Raw genomic sequence first — 15486 nt, 5'->3', positions numbered from 1 at the left:
TCTGGCCCGAGGGCTCGCCGGTTTTTCTGTGTACCTGAAAGGTGCCTCTTTGTTGTTATCTGAGGTGACCTTCCCCAGTGCACAGCTTCCCATCTTCCCTCTCCGGCCGGTTTTTCCTGGGTACCTGAAAGATGCCTCTTTGCTGTTATCCGAGGTGACATTCCCCAGTGCGCAGCTTCTCGTCTTCCCTCTCCGGCCGGTTTTTCCTGGGTACCCTGAGAATATGAGAACTGAGGCACAAACTGAGATTTGTACACCAATGTTCATAGCAACACTATTCACCATTGCAAGAACATGGAAACAGCCCAAGTGTCCAACCACAAATGAATGGATTGAGAAATAATGGTACATACATTCACACAATGGAATACTATACAGCACACAGGAACAATAACTTTGTAAATTATTACCTGGTTTGGGAGGGACTGGAGAGCACCCTGCTAAATGAACTAACTCAATCCCACAAGAATAAATATTGTATTAGACCATTATTGTAGAATTAGTATAAGGATCCAGGAGAGGTGGGAGAGGCTGGAAACAGAGGGATATGGATGTGCGGGGGAAGAGGAGATAAATCATTGGGTTGTATAATTTGATGGGGGCATGTGAGGGAAATGGAAAGAATTTGTTCAAATTTGTATTAGAATATAAGTAAATAAACTAATGGACAAAAGTCAACTTGGGGAGGGGGCGGGAGGGAAAGGGTATAAAATGTGCAATAATGAATGAATGAAAATGTAACTTTTCTGTAAACTTTTGTTAAAATGACAATTAAAATAAAAAAAATTAAGAGAGACCTGACTATTGAGCAAGCAAAAGAAAATGGAGGGAATGTCTTTGATTCATTAGCATTGGAGAAGAGTACCAAATATCCCATGTATTTCCAAAAGAACAAACAAATATGTCTTGGAGAAAGTGCGAAAAGTGTGCTCCTGAGAGGCAAGAATGGTGAAGCTTCATCTCACATATTTTGAGTATGTTGTTAGGTAGAGTAAGTTCTTAAAAATGGACATATTGTGCAGTCTGAAAAACAAGAAACTCATTAAATATTATACAAAATGGTAACCCCAGAGGATATTATACTCACTGAAATATCCCACTCACAAAAGGAAAAATATTGCATAATGCCACTGTTATAAAACAGGACTGATATCAGGGTTGGGGGCGGAACAGAAAAAAAGAGGGGCTAAATAATGTACACTGCATTGAAATAGATGAGTGAAAGAACTGCTTAAAAGGAATACATGATTAGCTATTATTTGCATGACAACAGTCCACAATAAGAGCTGCATAGTAATGTGGACTGGGGTCAGAACGGGAAATTGTACAACAATGAAATAATTTTTTCCCCAAAGAGAAAAATGAACTGGGGTGGGTGGACAGGGAGGAAAATTTTCAACAATGAATGAATGAATGAATGGAAATCCAAAAATTTCAAAAAAGGACATATTGTCTTAAAAGGTTAGTGAAAGAGAGGAAGATCCCAATGAGATTGACTGACACAAGTGATGGTAATAATGAACTGAAGTATCACAGAGATGATGTGAATGGCACAGAATAAGCTAAAGTTCAGATCCGTAATTCATATTGTCACTATGAGTTGTGGCGAACAGCAGTTGAGCAGGATATTTAGTTGAGAAACGGTCTAAGAAATTCCTGTAAAAGGATCCTCAATGTTTTAAAGTTACTGAAATCACCCAGTTCCCTTCAGAGTACCAGTCTTCACCTTTTGTAAGTGTCTACACATCTTTGGCCCTCATGGTGTTTGTGTATTGTCTTTATAACTCCACTCTGGCACTTTATATACTTACTCATGTCAGGAACTTGAAAGCCTCTTCTCTCTTTTTCTTTCTACTTCTAATCAGGTAGCAGATCCCTCTCTCCTTTCTGAATGTGCCTGTATTCAAAGTGGGCCTATCTTGTCCTATCTTCACACAATAGCAATGACAGTGTTAAAGTTATTTTTGTTATTGTTTCTATTACACACCACATCTTTTGCTTGAAGTCCTTCATTGACTGTTTTGTGACTAAAAGAGTCTAAATTCCATATAGGACCCATGTATCCCTTTGTGATTTGAGACTTCTAGAATCTGGTATCGGCCATCTTCTCAAGTATTATTTAACTGTTTTCCATGATACATTCCATATCATATCCTCAGTGAACTACTTAAAATGTCTTGAAAGTTTCATGCTCTCTCTAGCTTCTATGGATTAACAAATGCTCTTTTGAGCACAGGATAGAGCACGGTTTAGGGCTGTTGTACATAGGGTCGCTATGAGTCGCAAACGACTCGACGGCACATAACAACAAACAACAACAACCTTACTTGGAATATGTGTCTGTTCATCAGAATCGTTTCCTTGTAAAGGGCCTAGTACATGCCAAATACATAGGTTGACATATATTTTATACTCAGAGAACGAAAGGATGAATGTATGCATTGATCTCTCTGAAAAGATACTGCCCTTTTCTACCTGCACAACCACTGTAAGATATCTCTTCAATAAAGCATTACATTACTTTTATAGGGCATCTGAAACAAATATCACAAGCTAAATTGCTGAAAATAGCACATTTACTTTATTTGCAGTTCTGAAAACTCTCTCAAAAACTCAAACTCATTGCCATTGAGTTAGAACTAACTTCTAGCTGACCTCCAGTGAATTTTTGTTATTGTTGTGTGTTGTCAAGTCAGAACCAACCCTCTAGTGGGTTTATTTTTTTCAAATTATAATAATTTATTATTATGAACAATTGTATGTATCTCAGAGTTTTCTTTTTTTTAATTAAAGTTTATAAAGAACTTATTTCCCTTCATTCATTGTTGCACATTTTTCTCCCTGTTACCCCCCCTCCAACCCCCAATTCATTCTTATATTTGGGGGAAAAGTTCTTTCATTGTTATACAATCTCCTTCCCACCCCCCCTCCGCCGTTTTAGTAGCCTTTCTTTTTGTTTTATTTTACTAGTTTATTTATAAAATTCAAATAAATTGTTTTCCAGAACAGATTCTTCCAATTTTTCTCACTCCCCCATCCACTAGATTGTACAGCCCCACGATTAATAAATACCCTGTCCCCTGCACATCCTCATCTCACTGCTTCCACCCTACCCCTCCCAGGATTCTTATACGTATTCTACAATAATGTTTATTTTATTTTTTTCACATTCTCTTTAACATTTATTGCCTGCTGCCCTACAAAACTTTTTTAAAATTTATTATTAATTTCAACGAAAATTTAGAGAGGTTGGATTTCCATTCACTCATTGTTGCACTTTTCTCCCCTCCAACCCTCCCCCTAAGTACACTACCCTCCTGGAAAAGTAAAAGAAAAACTCTTTCATTGTTTTACAATCCCTTCCCCCAGATCCACTCCACTATGCAGCCTTTTCTCTGGACTCCCATCATTATAAAAATACCCAATCACATATCTCTTTTAAACAGTTTTCTCCCTCATCTGTTTCAATGCAATATACATAATTTATCCCATCGTTCTTAGTTTCCCCCCAACCTCAATGTCAATCCTGTTTTACAACAGTGGTACCATGCAGTATTTGTCCTTTTTTGTGACTGAGATACTTCATTCAGCATAATGTCCTCCAGGGTCACTCATTTTGAATAATATTGCAAGAGTTCCTTGTTTTTCAATGCAGCATAGTATTTTATTGTGTGAATATAACACAGCTTCTCCATTCATTTGTTGATGGGCACCTAGGTTGTTTCCAACTCCTTGCTATTGTGAACAGAGCCACAATAAACATGAGTGTGCATATATCTGCTTAGATGTCAGTTGTGGTCTCTTTGGGGTATATTCCTAAGGAGGATAGAAGGAGCATCGATGCCTTTGAGCTATGGTGCTGGAGAAGAGTATTGCGGGTACTATGGACTGCTAGGAAAACAAACAGATTCATCCTTGAAAGGATTAAACCAGGCAGCTCCTTGGAGGAAAGGATTCTGAGGCTTCTTCCAACATACTTTGGATATGTTGTAAGCAGACACCGGTCCTTGGAGAGGGACATCGTGCTTGGGAGGGTGGAAGGACAGCACAGGAGGGGAAGGCCCTCTATGAGGTGGATTGATTCAGTGACTGGGGCAATCGGGATGGGAGTGTCAGAGACAGTGCAATTGGCATAGGACAGAGCAGAGTTTAGGCCTGTTGTACATAGATAGGGTTGCTAAGAGTCGCAAGCGGCTCGACGGCACATAACAACAATAACAGAATTACTGGGTCAAATGGTATGTCTATTTGCAACTTTTTGAGAAGCACCATATCGCCTTCCACAGTGGTTGCACCATTTTACCCTTTCACCACCAGTGAATAAGGGTTCCAGGTTCTCCATAACTTCGCCAGCATTTGTTGTTTGCTGTTCTGTTAAATTTTGCTATTCTGACTGGGGTGAGATGATATCTCATAGTTGTTTTTATTTTCATCTCTCTCAGATCTAGGGATTTTGAACATTTCTTCCTGTGCTTGTTAGCCATCTGAATGTCTTCTTTGGTGAAGCGTCTGTTCATATCCTGTGCCCATTTTTCAATTGGATTATTTATTTACCTTTATCTTGTTATGGTGCTCAAGTATTTTATAAATTCTAGAGATAAGTCCCTTATCTGACATGTCATTACCAAATAATTTTTCCCCAGTCTGTGGCTTCTCTTTTTACCCTGTTGGAGAAGTTTTTGGATGTGCATAGGGATTTGATCCTTAGAAGGTCCCATTAATCTATTTTATCTTCTCCTGGTTGTAGGTTTTTCAGGATACTTGGAAGACTTTTTGTGCTGTGGATTAGGACTACTAAAGTTCTTCCAAGCTTTTCTTTAATGAAGTTTATAGTCCTTGGTTTTAGTCCTAGGTCCATGATCCACCTTGAGTTATTTTTGTACATGGAGTGAGGTGTGGATCTTGCTTTAGTCTTTTGCAGATACTTTTCCAATTTTGCCAACACCATTTGTTAAAAAGGCTGTCTTTTCCCCACTTAACTGATTTCATCTCCTTGTCAAAAATAAGTTGACCATAGATTGATGAGCTGATTTCTGGGTTGTCAATTCTATTCCAGTGATCTATGTGTCTGTCATTGTACCAGTAGCATGCTGTCTTAACCATCACGGCAGTGTAGTAGGATTTGAAATCAGAGAGTGAGATGCCGCCTACCTTTTTTCTATTTTTAAGGAGCGCTTTGCTTATTCAGGGCTTCTTTCCATTCCAAATGAAACTGGAGAGTGCCTTTTCCATCTCTTCGAAGAATGGGATTGTTATTTGTATTGGGATTACATTAAACGTATAAATTGCCTTTGATAGTATTGCTGTTTTCACAATATTGAGTCTTCCTATTCATGTGCAAGGGATATTCTTCCACTTCTCCAGGTCTCTTTTTGTTTCTTGTAGTAATGTTTTGCAATTTTCTTTGAATAGATCCTTTGTGTTTCTGGTTAGATTTACTCCCAACTATTTAATCTTGTGATTAGCTATTGTGATGGGTATTGTTTTTCTTATCTCCAGTTCTGTTTTCTTTTAGTCACTGAGAGAAAGCCAATTGATTTTTCTATGTTGACATTGAAGAATTTCAAGAAACATCATATGACCAAGAGGCACTGGTGATGAAGGGTGAAGGGCCTTCTGCTCTGAAGGAACTGGCAAAATATAAGTCCCCAGAAACTAATGGAATATCAATTGACATACTTAAACAGACAGATGCTGCCCTGGACATGCTCACCAGATTGTGACAAGAAATCTCAAGGACAACTACCTGGACAACTGACTGAAAGAGATCCATACTTATTTCCATTCCAAAAAAAAAAAAAGGGTCACCTGACAGAGTACGGAAATTATCAAACAATATATTAATATCAAACACAAACAAAATCCTGCTGAAGATTATGCAAAAACCACTGGAACAGTACAGTGATAGAGAACTACTAGAAATACAAACTGGGTTTAGAAAAGGCCGTGGCACTAGAGCCATTATCACCAATTCAGATGCATCTTGGCAGAAAGAGAAACAGGTGAATGTCTGAGTTTCATTGACTATGCAAAGACATTTGACTGTGTGGATTGCAATAAATTGTGGCTAACTTTAAGAAGATTGAATATCCTAGAACCCTTGATTGTGCTCATTCAAAACCTGTACTTAGACCAGGAATCAATCATCAGAATAGAGGAAAGGAAACAATCAAAATCAGGAAAGGATTGTGTCAGGAATGTATCCTGTCTCTATATATTTTCGGTCTATATGCAGAACAGCTCATCCGGGAGGTTGAGCTTTATGAGGAAGAATGTGACATCAGGATCGGAGGAAGACTCATCAACAACCTATGTTATGAAGATGAATGACACAACCTTGCTTGCTGAAACTGAGGAGGACCTGAATTGTTTGCTGCTGAAGGTCAAGGACTGTAGTCTTCAATATGGATTGAAGCTCAAACAAGGCAAGAATGATTCTCACCACTGGGCCAATTGGCAACACCATTATAGATGAAGAAGAGATAGAGTTTGTTAACAATTACAGCTTGCTCAGTTCCACAATGAACACTCTTGTCATCATAAGTGAGGAAATAAAAAGACAAATTACACTGGGAAAATCTGTTGTCAAGGACCTCTCTAGGGTATTGAGACACAAAGATATCCATTTAAAGACTAAAGTGTACATAATCCAGGTCATATTCTTTGTAGTTACGTGCTGTGTATCAGAGACCTGGACTATAACTAAGGATGACAGAAGAGGAATCTATGCCTTTGTGGTACTGGAGAAGAGTTTTGAATAGACCATGGAACACTAAGAAAACAAATAGGTCTATCTTGGAGAGAGTGAAACCAAGTTCCTCCTTGGAGGCTAGGATTTTGAAACCCTGTCTCACATACTTTGGGCACATGCCAAGGAGGGACTAGTCCTTGGGGAAGGACATCATGCTTGTAAGCCTGGAAGGATGGCGCAGGAAAGAACACTCTGGAGAAGATGGCTTGACACAGTAACTGGGGCAATGGGGGTACATGTGTCAGAATTAGACTCGCTCAGGACAGGGCAAGCTTCAAAGCTGTTAAACATAGTGTAACTAAGAGTTGCTAGCAACTCAATGGCACATTACAACAATAATTTAAGTCATGGCTTTTTTCTATTATTTATTATGCATATGAAAGTTGAATAGTAAATGAGAATGGCAGAACAGATAATTTAGAGTTGTGGTGCTGGAGATGAATATTGAATATCCCATGGTGTGCTATGATAATACATATGTCTTGGAGTAACTAGGGGTACCTAGGGTGTTTCTTGGAGACAAGGATAATGAAGGTTCATTTCATAAACTTTGGGCATGTAGTTAAGAGGGACTAGTGCTTTGAAAAGGACATAACTTTTGAAAAGTTAGAGGATCAGCAAATGAGGAAGGCCCTCAACAAGGTGGACTGACACAGTGACTGTAAGAACGGGCTCAAGTATCTTAGAGATAATGAGGATGACACAGAATTAGACAGTGTTCAGATCCATTGTTCACATAGAATTGCTATAAGTTATAGTCCACCTAGCAACAACACCCTAGTGGCTAGAAAAGCCATATAGAACAATTTACCATGGTGGCTTAGTGGTAAGAAGTTGTGCTGCAATCCCAAAGGAATTAGATTAAAATCTAACAGCTGCTTCTTGGGAGAAGAATGAGCAATCTCCTCTTCAGCAATTTATTCTCTATGAAAAATCCTGGAGGTTGTTTCTGACTCGATGATACACAACAATAACAAGGTTAAAAATGTACATCTTATTGAAAATGCCCCATGAAGTTATTTTGCTAAGTCAGAGGCTTTTGAACCAGTGTTTAGAAATGTATGTATCTGCAAGACCCGCTTTTCTCTATCCAGAATTATTGATCATCAGCCTGTTCAGGAGCCTTTCCATGTGCTTCCTACATACAGCTAGTCTGTATATGATATTTAAGATCAGGACTGCCAGAACTCCTTAATGGCCATCGTGCTTACATATATTGCTTATTGGAGCATAATATTTCAAATGATATTTTAAATTCAGAGATCTAACATAGAAAAGGTGATTGAAAGTCAAACTTACTTTCTAGCCAAGTTTCCTCAGAAGCCTGTTAGTGAAACTCTGACTTGAAAGTTGTACATGAAAGTGAGATCACCTTGAGTTTGACTTAGGTCATTAGTGGGACTGGGAACATCAGGAAAATTCTTGCATAAGGGAGAACAGCACAGTCTGTACATAAAAGGAACTCTAATTTTCTCTTATGATGAGAAGTTAAGGATATGAAATCCTTCTGAGTTTATATATATATAAAATCACATATATGTGTGTGTGTGTGTGTGTGTGTGTATTTTTTTCAAAAATCTAGTAAAAATCTGGGGACAAATTGGAACTTCTAGGTATTTTGTTTTTTGTTGTTGCGAATGTTTTGGCCCTAGAAAAAGATTTTTTAAGAAATCGTATGTTATTTTTTTTTGTTAAAGTTTAGACAGTATTACCTAAACATCTTCACTGGATCATCATTGTGATGTTAAAATTGGAGATTTTGAGAATGTGGAAACATTAGGTGATAGTTAAGTAATTTATGATATATCCTTAATGTCAAGTATTATACAAGTGCTATTCACCAGATTTATCTGTATATAGAGAAAACATAAGAAACATACAGGAAAAAGAAACATTCTATTTCATGGGGAAAATTAAATACAGAATTAAATATATGTATATACATATTTGATCTATTTGTATTGAAACTTAAATCATACATAGGCTCATGTTGTTGCTGTTAGATACCATCAAGTCAACGATGACTTATATTGACAACAGATCTGAACCTTGCTTTATCCTTCACCAGCCTCACAATCCTGACATGCTGGAGCCCATAGTTAAAGTCACTATGTCAATACATCTTGCTGTAGTCTTTTTCTCTTTCTACGACCCTCCACCTTCCTTAACATGACATCTTTTTCCACGGTCTGATCCCTCCTGGCACATGCTCAAGATATGTAAGATGAAGTTTATATATACATACATGCCGTCGAGTCGCATGTGACTCATTGCAACCCTATGTACAACCCTAAACCTTATTCTGTCCTCTGCCAATCTCACTGTCTCTCTCTCTCTCTCTCTCTCACACACACACACACACACACACACACACACACCGATTACCCCAGTTACTAAATCAATCCACCTCATAGAGGGTCTTCCCCTCCTGCGCTGTCCCTCCACCATCCCAAGCATGACATCCCTCTCCAAGGACTGGTTCCTCCTTGCAAAATGTCCAAAGTACGCCAGACTAAGCCTCAGAATCCTTGCCTCCAAGGAGCAGCCTGGGCTAACCCTCTACAGGAAGAACCTGTTCATTCTCTTAGCAGTCCATGGTACATTCAATATTCTTCTCCAGCACCACAGCTCAAAGGCATCAATTCTCTTTCTCCCTAGTCATTGTACAGCTCTCTGATGGATAGCAAATTATTGCAAAGACCATGGCTTGTATCAGGTGCACCTTAGTCTCCAGAGAGATACCATTGCTCCTCAGTACCTTGGAGATGTCCCTAACAGCAGACTTTCCCACTGCAATAAGTTTTTTAATTTCCTGGCTGTTGGTGCCAAGAGTGTTGACTGTGGAGCCAAGCAGACTAAAGCTGTGAACAATCTTCATCTCTTCAGCATCCATCCTCATGCTGCCAGTGGGTCCAGTGGTGAGATTCTTTGTCTTCTTGATATTGAGCCTTAATCTATATTGAAGACTGGAAGGTCTTTAGCAATAATAGTAACTAATATTCATTAACTTGTATTGTTTGCTGATGTTGTTGTTGTTATGTGCCAATCGAGTCGCTTGCGACTCATTGCGACTCAACAGCTCTAAACTCTGTTCTGTTCTGTGCCAATCTCACTGTCTCCAACACACTCATCCCGATTGCCCCAGTCACCGAATCAATCCATCTCCCAGAGGGCCTTCCCCTCCTGCGCTGTCCCTCCACCCTCCCAAGCATGATGTCCCTCTCCAAGGACTGGTCTCTCCTTAAAACATGTCCAAAATATGTCAGACGAAGCCTCAGAATCCTAGCCTCCAAGGAGCAGCCCGTTTTAACCCTCTCCAGGATGAATCTGTCTGTTTTCTTAGAAGTCTATGGCATACTTTATATTTATCATACTTAGATGATCTTATGTAGTTCTCGCAACAAAGCTGGGATGTAGGTAATGTAATCTGCTTTGCCAAAGGAAGCAGCATCCAGAGAAGCTGAGCAGGTTCCCAGGCCATATTATAGCAAAACTAGGGCTCTAGCTTTAAAGCTTGAGCTCTGCATGCTGCTTCACATCATTTATTTAGTGAAAGGCTATAAAGTGGTCTAGGATACATAAGAAGGTACAGGACTAGTTGCTTTCCTGATTATCCCTTCTCTCTGAGTTTATGCCCAAACTACAGACACATCTAGCACAAGTTTTTGAAAGTATGATTCCTCTGTCCAGAAGGTATCTATGCTGCACACTCCCCATCCCATGATACTTTTCGCGGTTTTAAAATGTAAAAGGAAGATAGGGCCCTTAGTTTTCTGACTTCTTTTGAGCTCTAAGAAAACTGGAATGTCCTTATTTTAAAGCTCATCTTGAAGATTAGAACATAATGACTATAATATCACCCTACTTGCTAGAGTGATCTAAGTCTACAGTTCAAATTAAATATTAGCTTATATTGTCTCCAGGTTTTAAAGTAATGTACACAGATGAAATTTACAAATGGATAGCAATGTTGAAATACTTTAAGTGTAAACAGGAGGAACTTGTATATTGACAAATCTGTGCTGTCTAAAGTCTCTATTTGATATCTAGTTTGTTTATCCCTCCTGTGACCTTCTTCTTGGAACTTTCAGCAATATTGTGCCTAAGTACTCTAGTTCACTCTCTATAAATGTCTCAGATAAGTATATATAAGACTCCTTACTTTATCCCAGAACAGGTCATGTACTTTTAGCTTTAATTTTCTGGAGGGTCAAACTGGCACCATTGACTAATTAGCAATACTCAGTATTTTTAATACTACAATTTGTCCCAAAGTTTAAAAAAATGCAAAAACATGAAGAAATGTTCAAAATACCTAGATCTAAGAGAGATGCAAATCAAAACAATTATGAGATATCATCTCACCCCAGTAAGAATAGTAAAATTCAACAGAGCAGCAAACAACAAATGCTAGCAAGGTTCTGGAGAAACTGGAATGCTTATTCACTCTTGGTGGCAGTGTAAAATGGTGCAACCACTATGAAAGGCAGTATGGAACTTTCTCAAATAGTTGTAAATAGAAATACCATTGACCTAGCAATTCTACTCATGGGAATATATCCTAAAGAAACCAGAATTGCCATCCAAACAGATAGATGCACGCTCATGTTTATTGCTGCTTTGTTCACAATAGTAAAGAACTGGAAACAACTCATGTGTCCATCAACAAACGAATGGATAGAGAAGCTGTATTATATTCCACACAATGGAATATAATACAGCACTGAAAAACAAAGAACTCATGAAATATTATACAAAGTGGGTTACCCTGGAAAACATTATACAGAGTGAAATATCTCAATCACAAAAAAGACAAATACTGTATAATGCCACTGTTACAAAACATGACTGACAGAAAAGTTAGGGGGAAACTAAGACAAGAGGGGATAAATACTGTACACGACATTGAAACAGACGAGAGAGAGAACTGTAAAGAAGGAATATATGATTAGGTGTTTTTGGTATGGCAAGAGTCCAGAATAAGAGCTGTATAGTAAAGTAGTCTGGGGGGAGGGCAGAACTGTATAACAATGAAAGACATTTTTTCCAAAGGTAAAAAGTGAACGGAGGAGGAGACATGGAGGAAAATGAGCAACAATCAAAGAATGGAAATCAAAGTTCTTTATAAACTTACAATAAAATTTCAAATAAAAATGCTCATATTATAAGCACTGAGTGGTATTTAGTCACCAAAATTGTTAATTGGAACTTCTGATTTCTGCTTTTAGTTTCTCAAAGTTTTTGATGTCCGGAGTTTTGGCTGATTACTTTTTATTACATTCCAGTTTCTCCACTTAGTACCATTCTTGTTTATGCCAATTCTTTGAGTTTTGAGGTCATAGAGTGGACGAGAATAAAGGGTATAAAACTGTCATTATAAAGATTTTAGCTAGTAAAGATACAACCCTGCATACATATTTCCTTGATTAAAGCTAGTATCGCTTAAGATTATGTAAGTAGAATATTTACTAAGTACATATTTATTCTATTATTTGGAAGCTTTTGGACAAATGGACTCTGATAAGAATCTATGTAACCTCTCCAATGAACTGTAACATCTTATTTATTAATATGACTACCAACATCTTTGAGAAGTTGACAATTTAATGTGAATTATTCTAGCAGGAAAATATAGACTCAAAGCTATTCATCTAAAACAGATCGTTGTTTACTATTAAAGTTACTCAAAACACAGTCGTGTGTTCCTGCTCTGAAAGGTAGAACATGGATAAATCTGTGCTGACCAAGGTGGGAGAAGAAAGAGAACCCCAAAGCAGAATACATAGTATGCTACAATTCTGACCCCTGTCAAATCTCTGGGAAAGAGTATCCTTGCATATATGGAACCCCATCCTTCAAGGGAGATGTTATTGCTGAAATATGATGATAATGTGCAACACAGTTGAAGCAAGGGTCACAGGAGCTCCAGTTCTATGGGATCTGTTCAATCTTCTCTACATATTATATCAGAGCTCAAGAGACCAGTGGCATTTTTCAAGGTAAGATGTCTCACTTTTCCAGGAATGGATTTCTCTACTTTCCATAGATAATTATTCAGGTGCTTTCAATTTTCCATGTCAGAGCCACTCTGGAGCAAATTCTAGCTGGTTGAGGAAAAATGACCTCTTGTATTCAGTCCATTTCTCCTTTCCTCCCCTTCCTACATCACTCTTACGTGTTTCTGGCAGCCAAGCAAGAGTCATACCTGTGTTTCTGCCAACAAGGCTGCTGGGTTTAAAGAAGAACTCCAGCAAATTCACAGCAGAAGAATTACTCCTTTGACGAAGCTGCCTGGAGTGGTGTAAAGGGATGAATGGACCTGTGGATGGCTTATATGACCACTCTCTGAGTGAAGAGGGTGCCTTCATGTTCACATCTGAGTCTGTGGGAGAGGGACACCCTGGTGAGTAGGCTGATGTGAATCTACCACTCCAAGGAGGTCACATTAAGTAGAGTTCTTGGGATCAATTTGTGTTAGTATAAAAGATCTCTACAGAAACAGTAAAGTGTTTATTATTCTAATAATTTGTAAGTTTATAAAACTGTACCATATTTAGGCAAATGAAAATTATAATAAATACAAAGCCCATAGCTGCTGCATACTAATGTTTTACATATATAAAAAATGTACATAAACATGCAAAATGTGTCTTAACTTGTATTCCTTTTTGAGGGTGAAGGAGATAAAGTCCTAATTTGTTATAAATGAGCAACTTATGCCAATCAAGAATGTTCCTTCATACAAAGCCTTAGGCCACTAAATTGTGCAGATAGTTCAGAGTGATAGGCCGTGCTTCTAATTGGTTCAGAGACAGATCTCTAGGTTTTGGAAGTCTTAAGTATATTAGGTAAGGAAATTGTAGGTGAGTTCTTGAAGCAGAAGAAATTTTGAGCAGTTTTTGCCCCTAACAGAAAACAATAACATGAAGACAGCTTCTACGGTGGCAATGAGGACCGTTATCAGACTCTAAGAACCTTAAGTCCTCGAACACTGGATCACAGGCTTCAGAACCACTCAACCCCTTCTGTAAAACAGAGTCCAAGGCTCCACCCCAAAGCTTCTGATTCCACATGTCTGGATTGGAAGCACAGATTGTGTATTTCTAACAAATTTCCAGGCTCCTATGCTCTACTTTAGGGGGGCACAATGTGAGAAGCACTGCTGTGGGAGTCCTTGGAGGCCAGGTATACTAATCATATTATTTAAGCATTTACATGTAATTCATTTGAGTATTTGAATTTTTTGGTAACTTAGTCCTCAAATAACTCATTTGGTGGTTTATTTTGCTTTATGCTAATTTTCCTTGTCGTTAATATTTCTTGAAGATACTATACTCTTTTGGGTTACTCCTTCCATACATTAATCCAATAGTTCTCAAACAGGGCAAGTTTGTCTTTTTTCTGCTTGGAGACATTTTCAGTCACTGGGACTAAGGAAAAGAAAATATTATTAGCATGAAGTAAGTAATGACCAGGAATGCTGTGAAAATCCCAGTGCACATGTAAGGCCACAGCTCAGTGAAATGTAAATAGACTCTCTCTTCACGCACAATTTTATAGATGAAGGTTCTAGCTTTATTCTACTCATACTTTCAGATACATTGCTTTGTATCTGAGATACGCACCTTCTCTATGGTGAAGCACATCTAAAAAACAGGAGAAATACTTCACCTAGAGGCAATGAGCATGCAGTGGCCAGTGGTCCCAAGCATGATCCCTTGTACATAATAACATTGTGCTCAACAGAGAGATAACTAGAATTTCAACTGATCAATCATTTTTCTACCTAATGACAATATATCAATTTGTCTGATTCTCCTTTAACTTGCCATTATACATTAACTGTCCAGGTAAGTCTATTTTCTCAAAGGCTGGTTAACTTTCCATTTCATGGCTTAACTTTCTGCTGAATTCTTCTTGGCCAGAAAGATAAAATTAATATTTCCTTTTGAATTACCAAGACCAAAGACTGGTTGTCTTGAGTTTATCAGTAACAATGATAACTTTTTTAAGATCTAAAAAAAGCAACAACAGTTCAATGTAACTTTCTTAGGCTCCAATTTGGCCTGTGGGCCTGCCTTTACCCCCTTGATTTATGCCAGCTTCATCAATAGCTGTCACATTTCCCCATAGGAATGAAAGTGTGATTATGTCCTTTTAACATCTATGATAAGCTCCTAGGATTCCAGACAGGTAAAACTCAAGTGACCAGGATACCTCTGATTTAGGATATTTGCCAGTGGAAGCCCCTCCTTTGTAGGGTCTATAGAGGTTTTGGGTTTAGATAAATTTAAATTTACAATCTGGTATGCTAATGACAGGGAGCTCTGGTGGTCTAGTGGCAAGAAGCTGCACTACAATTCCAAAGGCACTAGGCTTGAGGCCACCAGCTCTTTCACAAAAGAAGGATGGGCAATCTCCTGTGTGATTAATGCTGAAAACCCACTGGAAGGTCAGCTATGGAACAATTCTGACCCTATGGTACACAACAACAACAACAACAATGCTAATGACAGGTGGTTGTTGTTGTTATGTGCCATCAAGTCACCGCCACCTATGACTCATAGCAACCTTATGTACAACAGCCCAAAACCCTGCTCTATCCTGTGCCAATCTTACTGTCTCTGACACACCTATCCCCACTACTCCAGTCACTGAATCAATCGATCTCATCAAGGTTCTTCCTCTCCTGCACTGTCCCTCCACCGTTCCATGGCAGGGGATACGGGGGGGGG

General features: G+C 38.5%; 1 protein-coding gene across 1 annotated transcript in view; it reads left to right on the top strand.

Moving 5' to 3' along the window:
• Positions 1-12991: 12991 nt before the first annotated feature.
• Positions 12992-15486, top strand: part of LOC102857808 — a 36847-nt gene continuing 34352 nt past the window's right edge. Inside the window, exon 1 of the mRNA XM_006903163.1 lies at positions 12992-13154. Coding sequence (XP_006903225.1) covers positions 13061-13154 — 94 coding nt within the window. The 5' untranslated portion in view covers positions 12992-13060. The remainder of the gene's footprint in view (positions 13155-15486) is intronic.

The sequence above is a fragment of the Elephantulus edwardii genome, unplaced genomic scaffold (genome assembly GCF_000299155.1).
Source record: "Elephantulus edwardii isolate Elephantulus edwardi_28Jun2011 unplaced genomic scaffold, EleEdw1.0 scaffold00527, whole genome shotgun sequence".
Lineage (NCBI taxonomy): Eukaryota > Metazoa > Chordata > Mammalia > Macroscelidea > Macroscelididae > Elephantulus > Elephantulus edwardii.
Note: the sequence above shows the minus strand (reverse complement) of the source record. Positions and strands in the feature narration are given on the sequence as shown.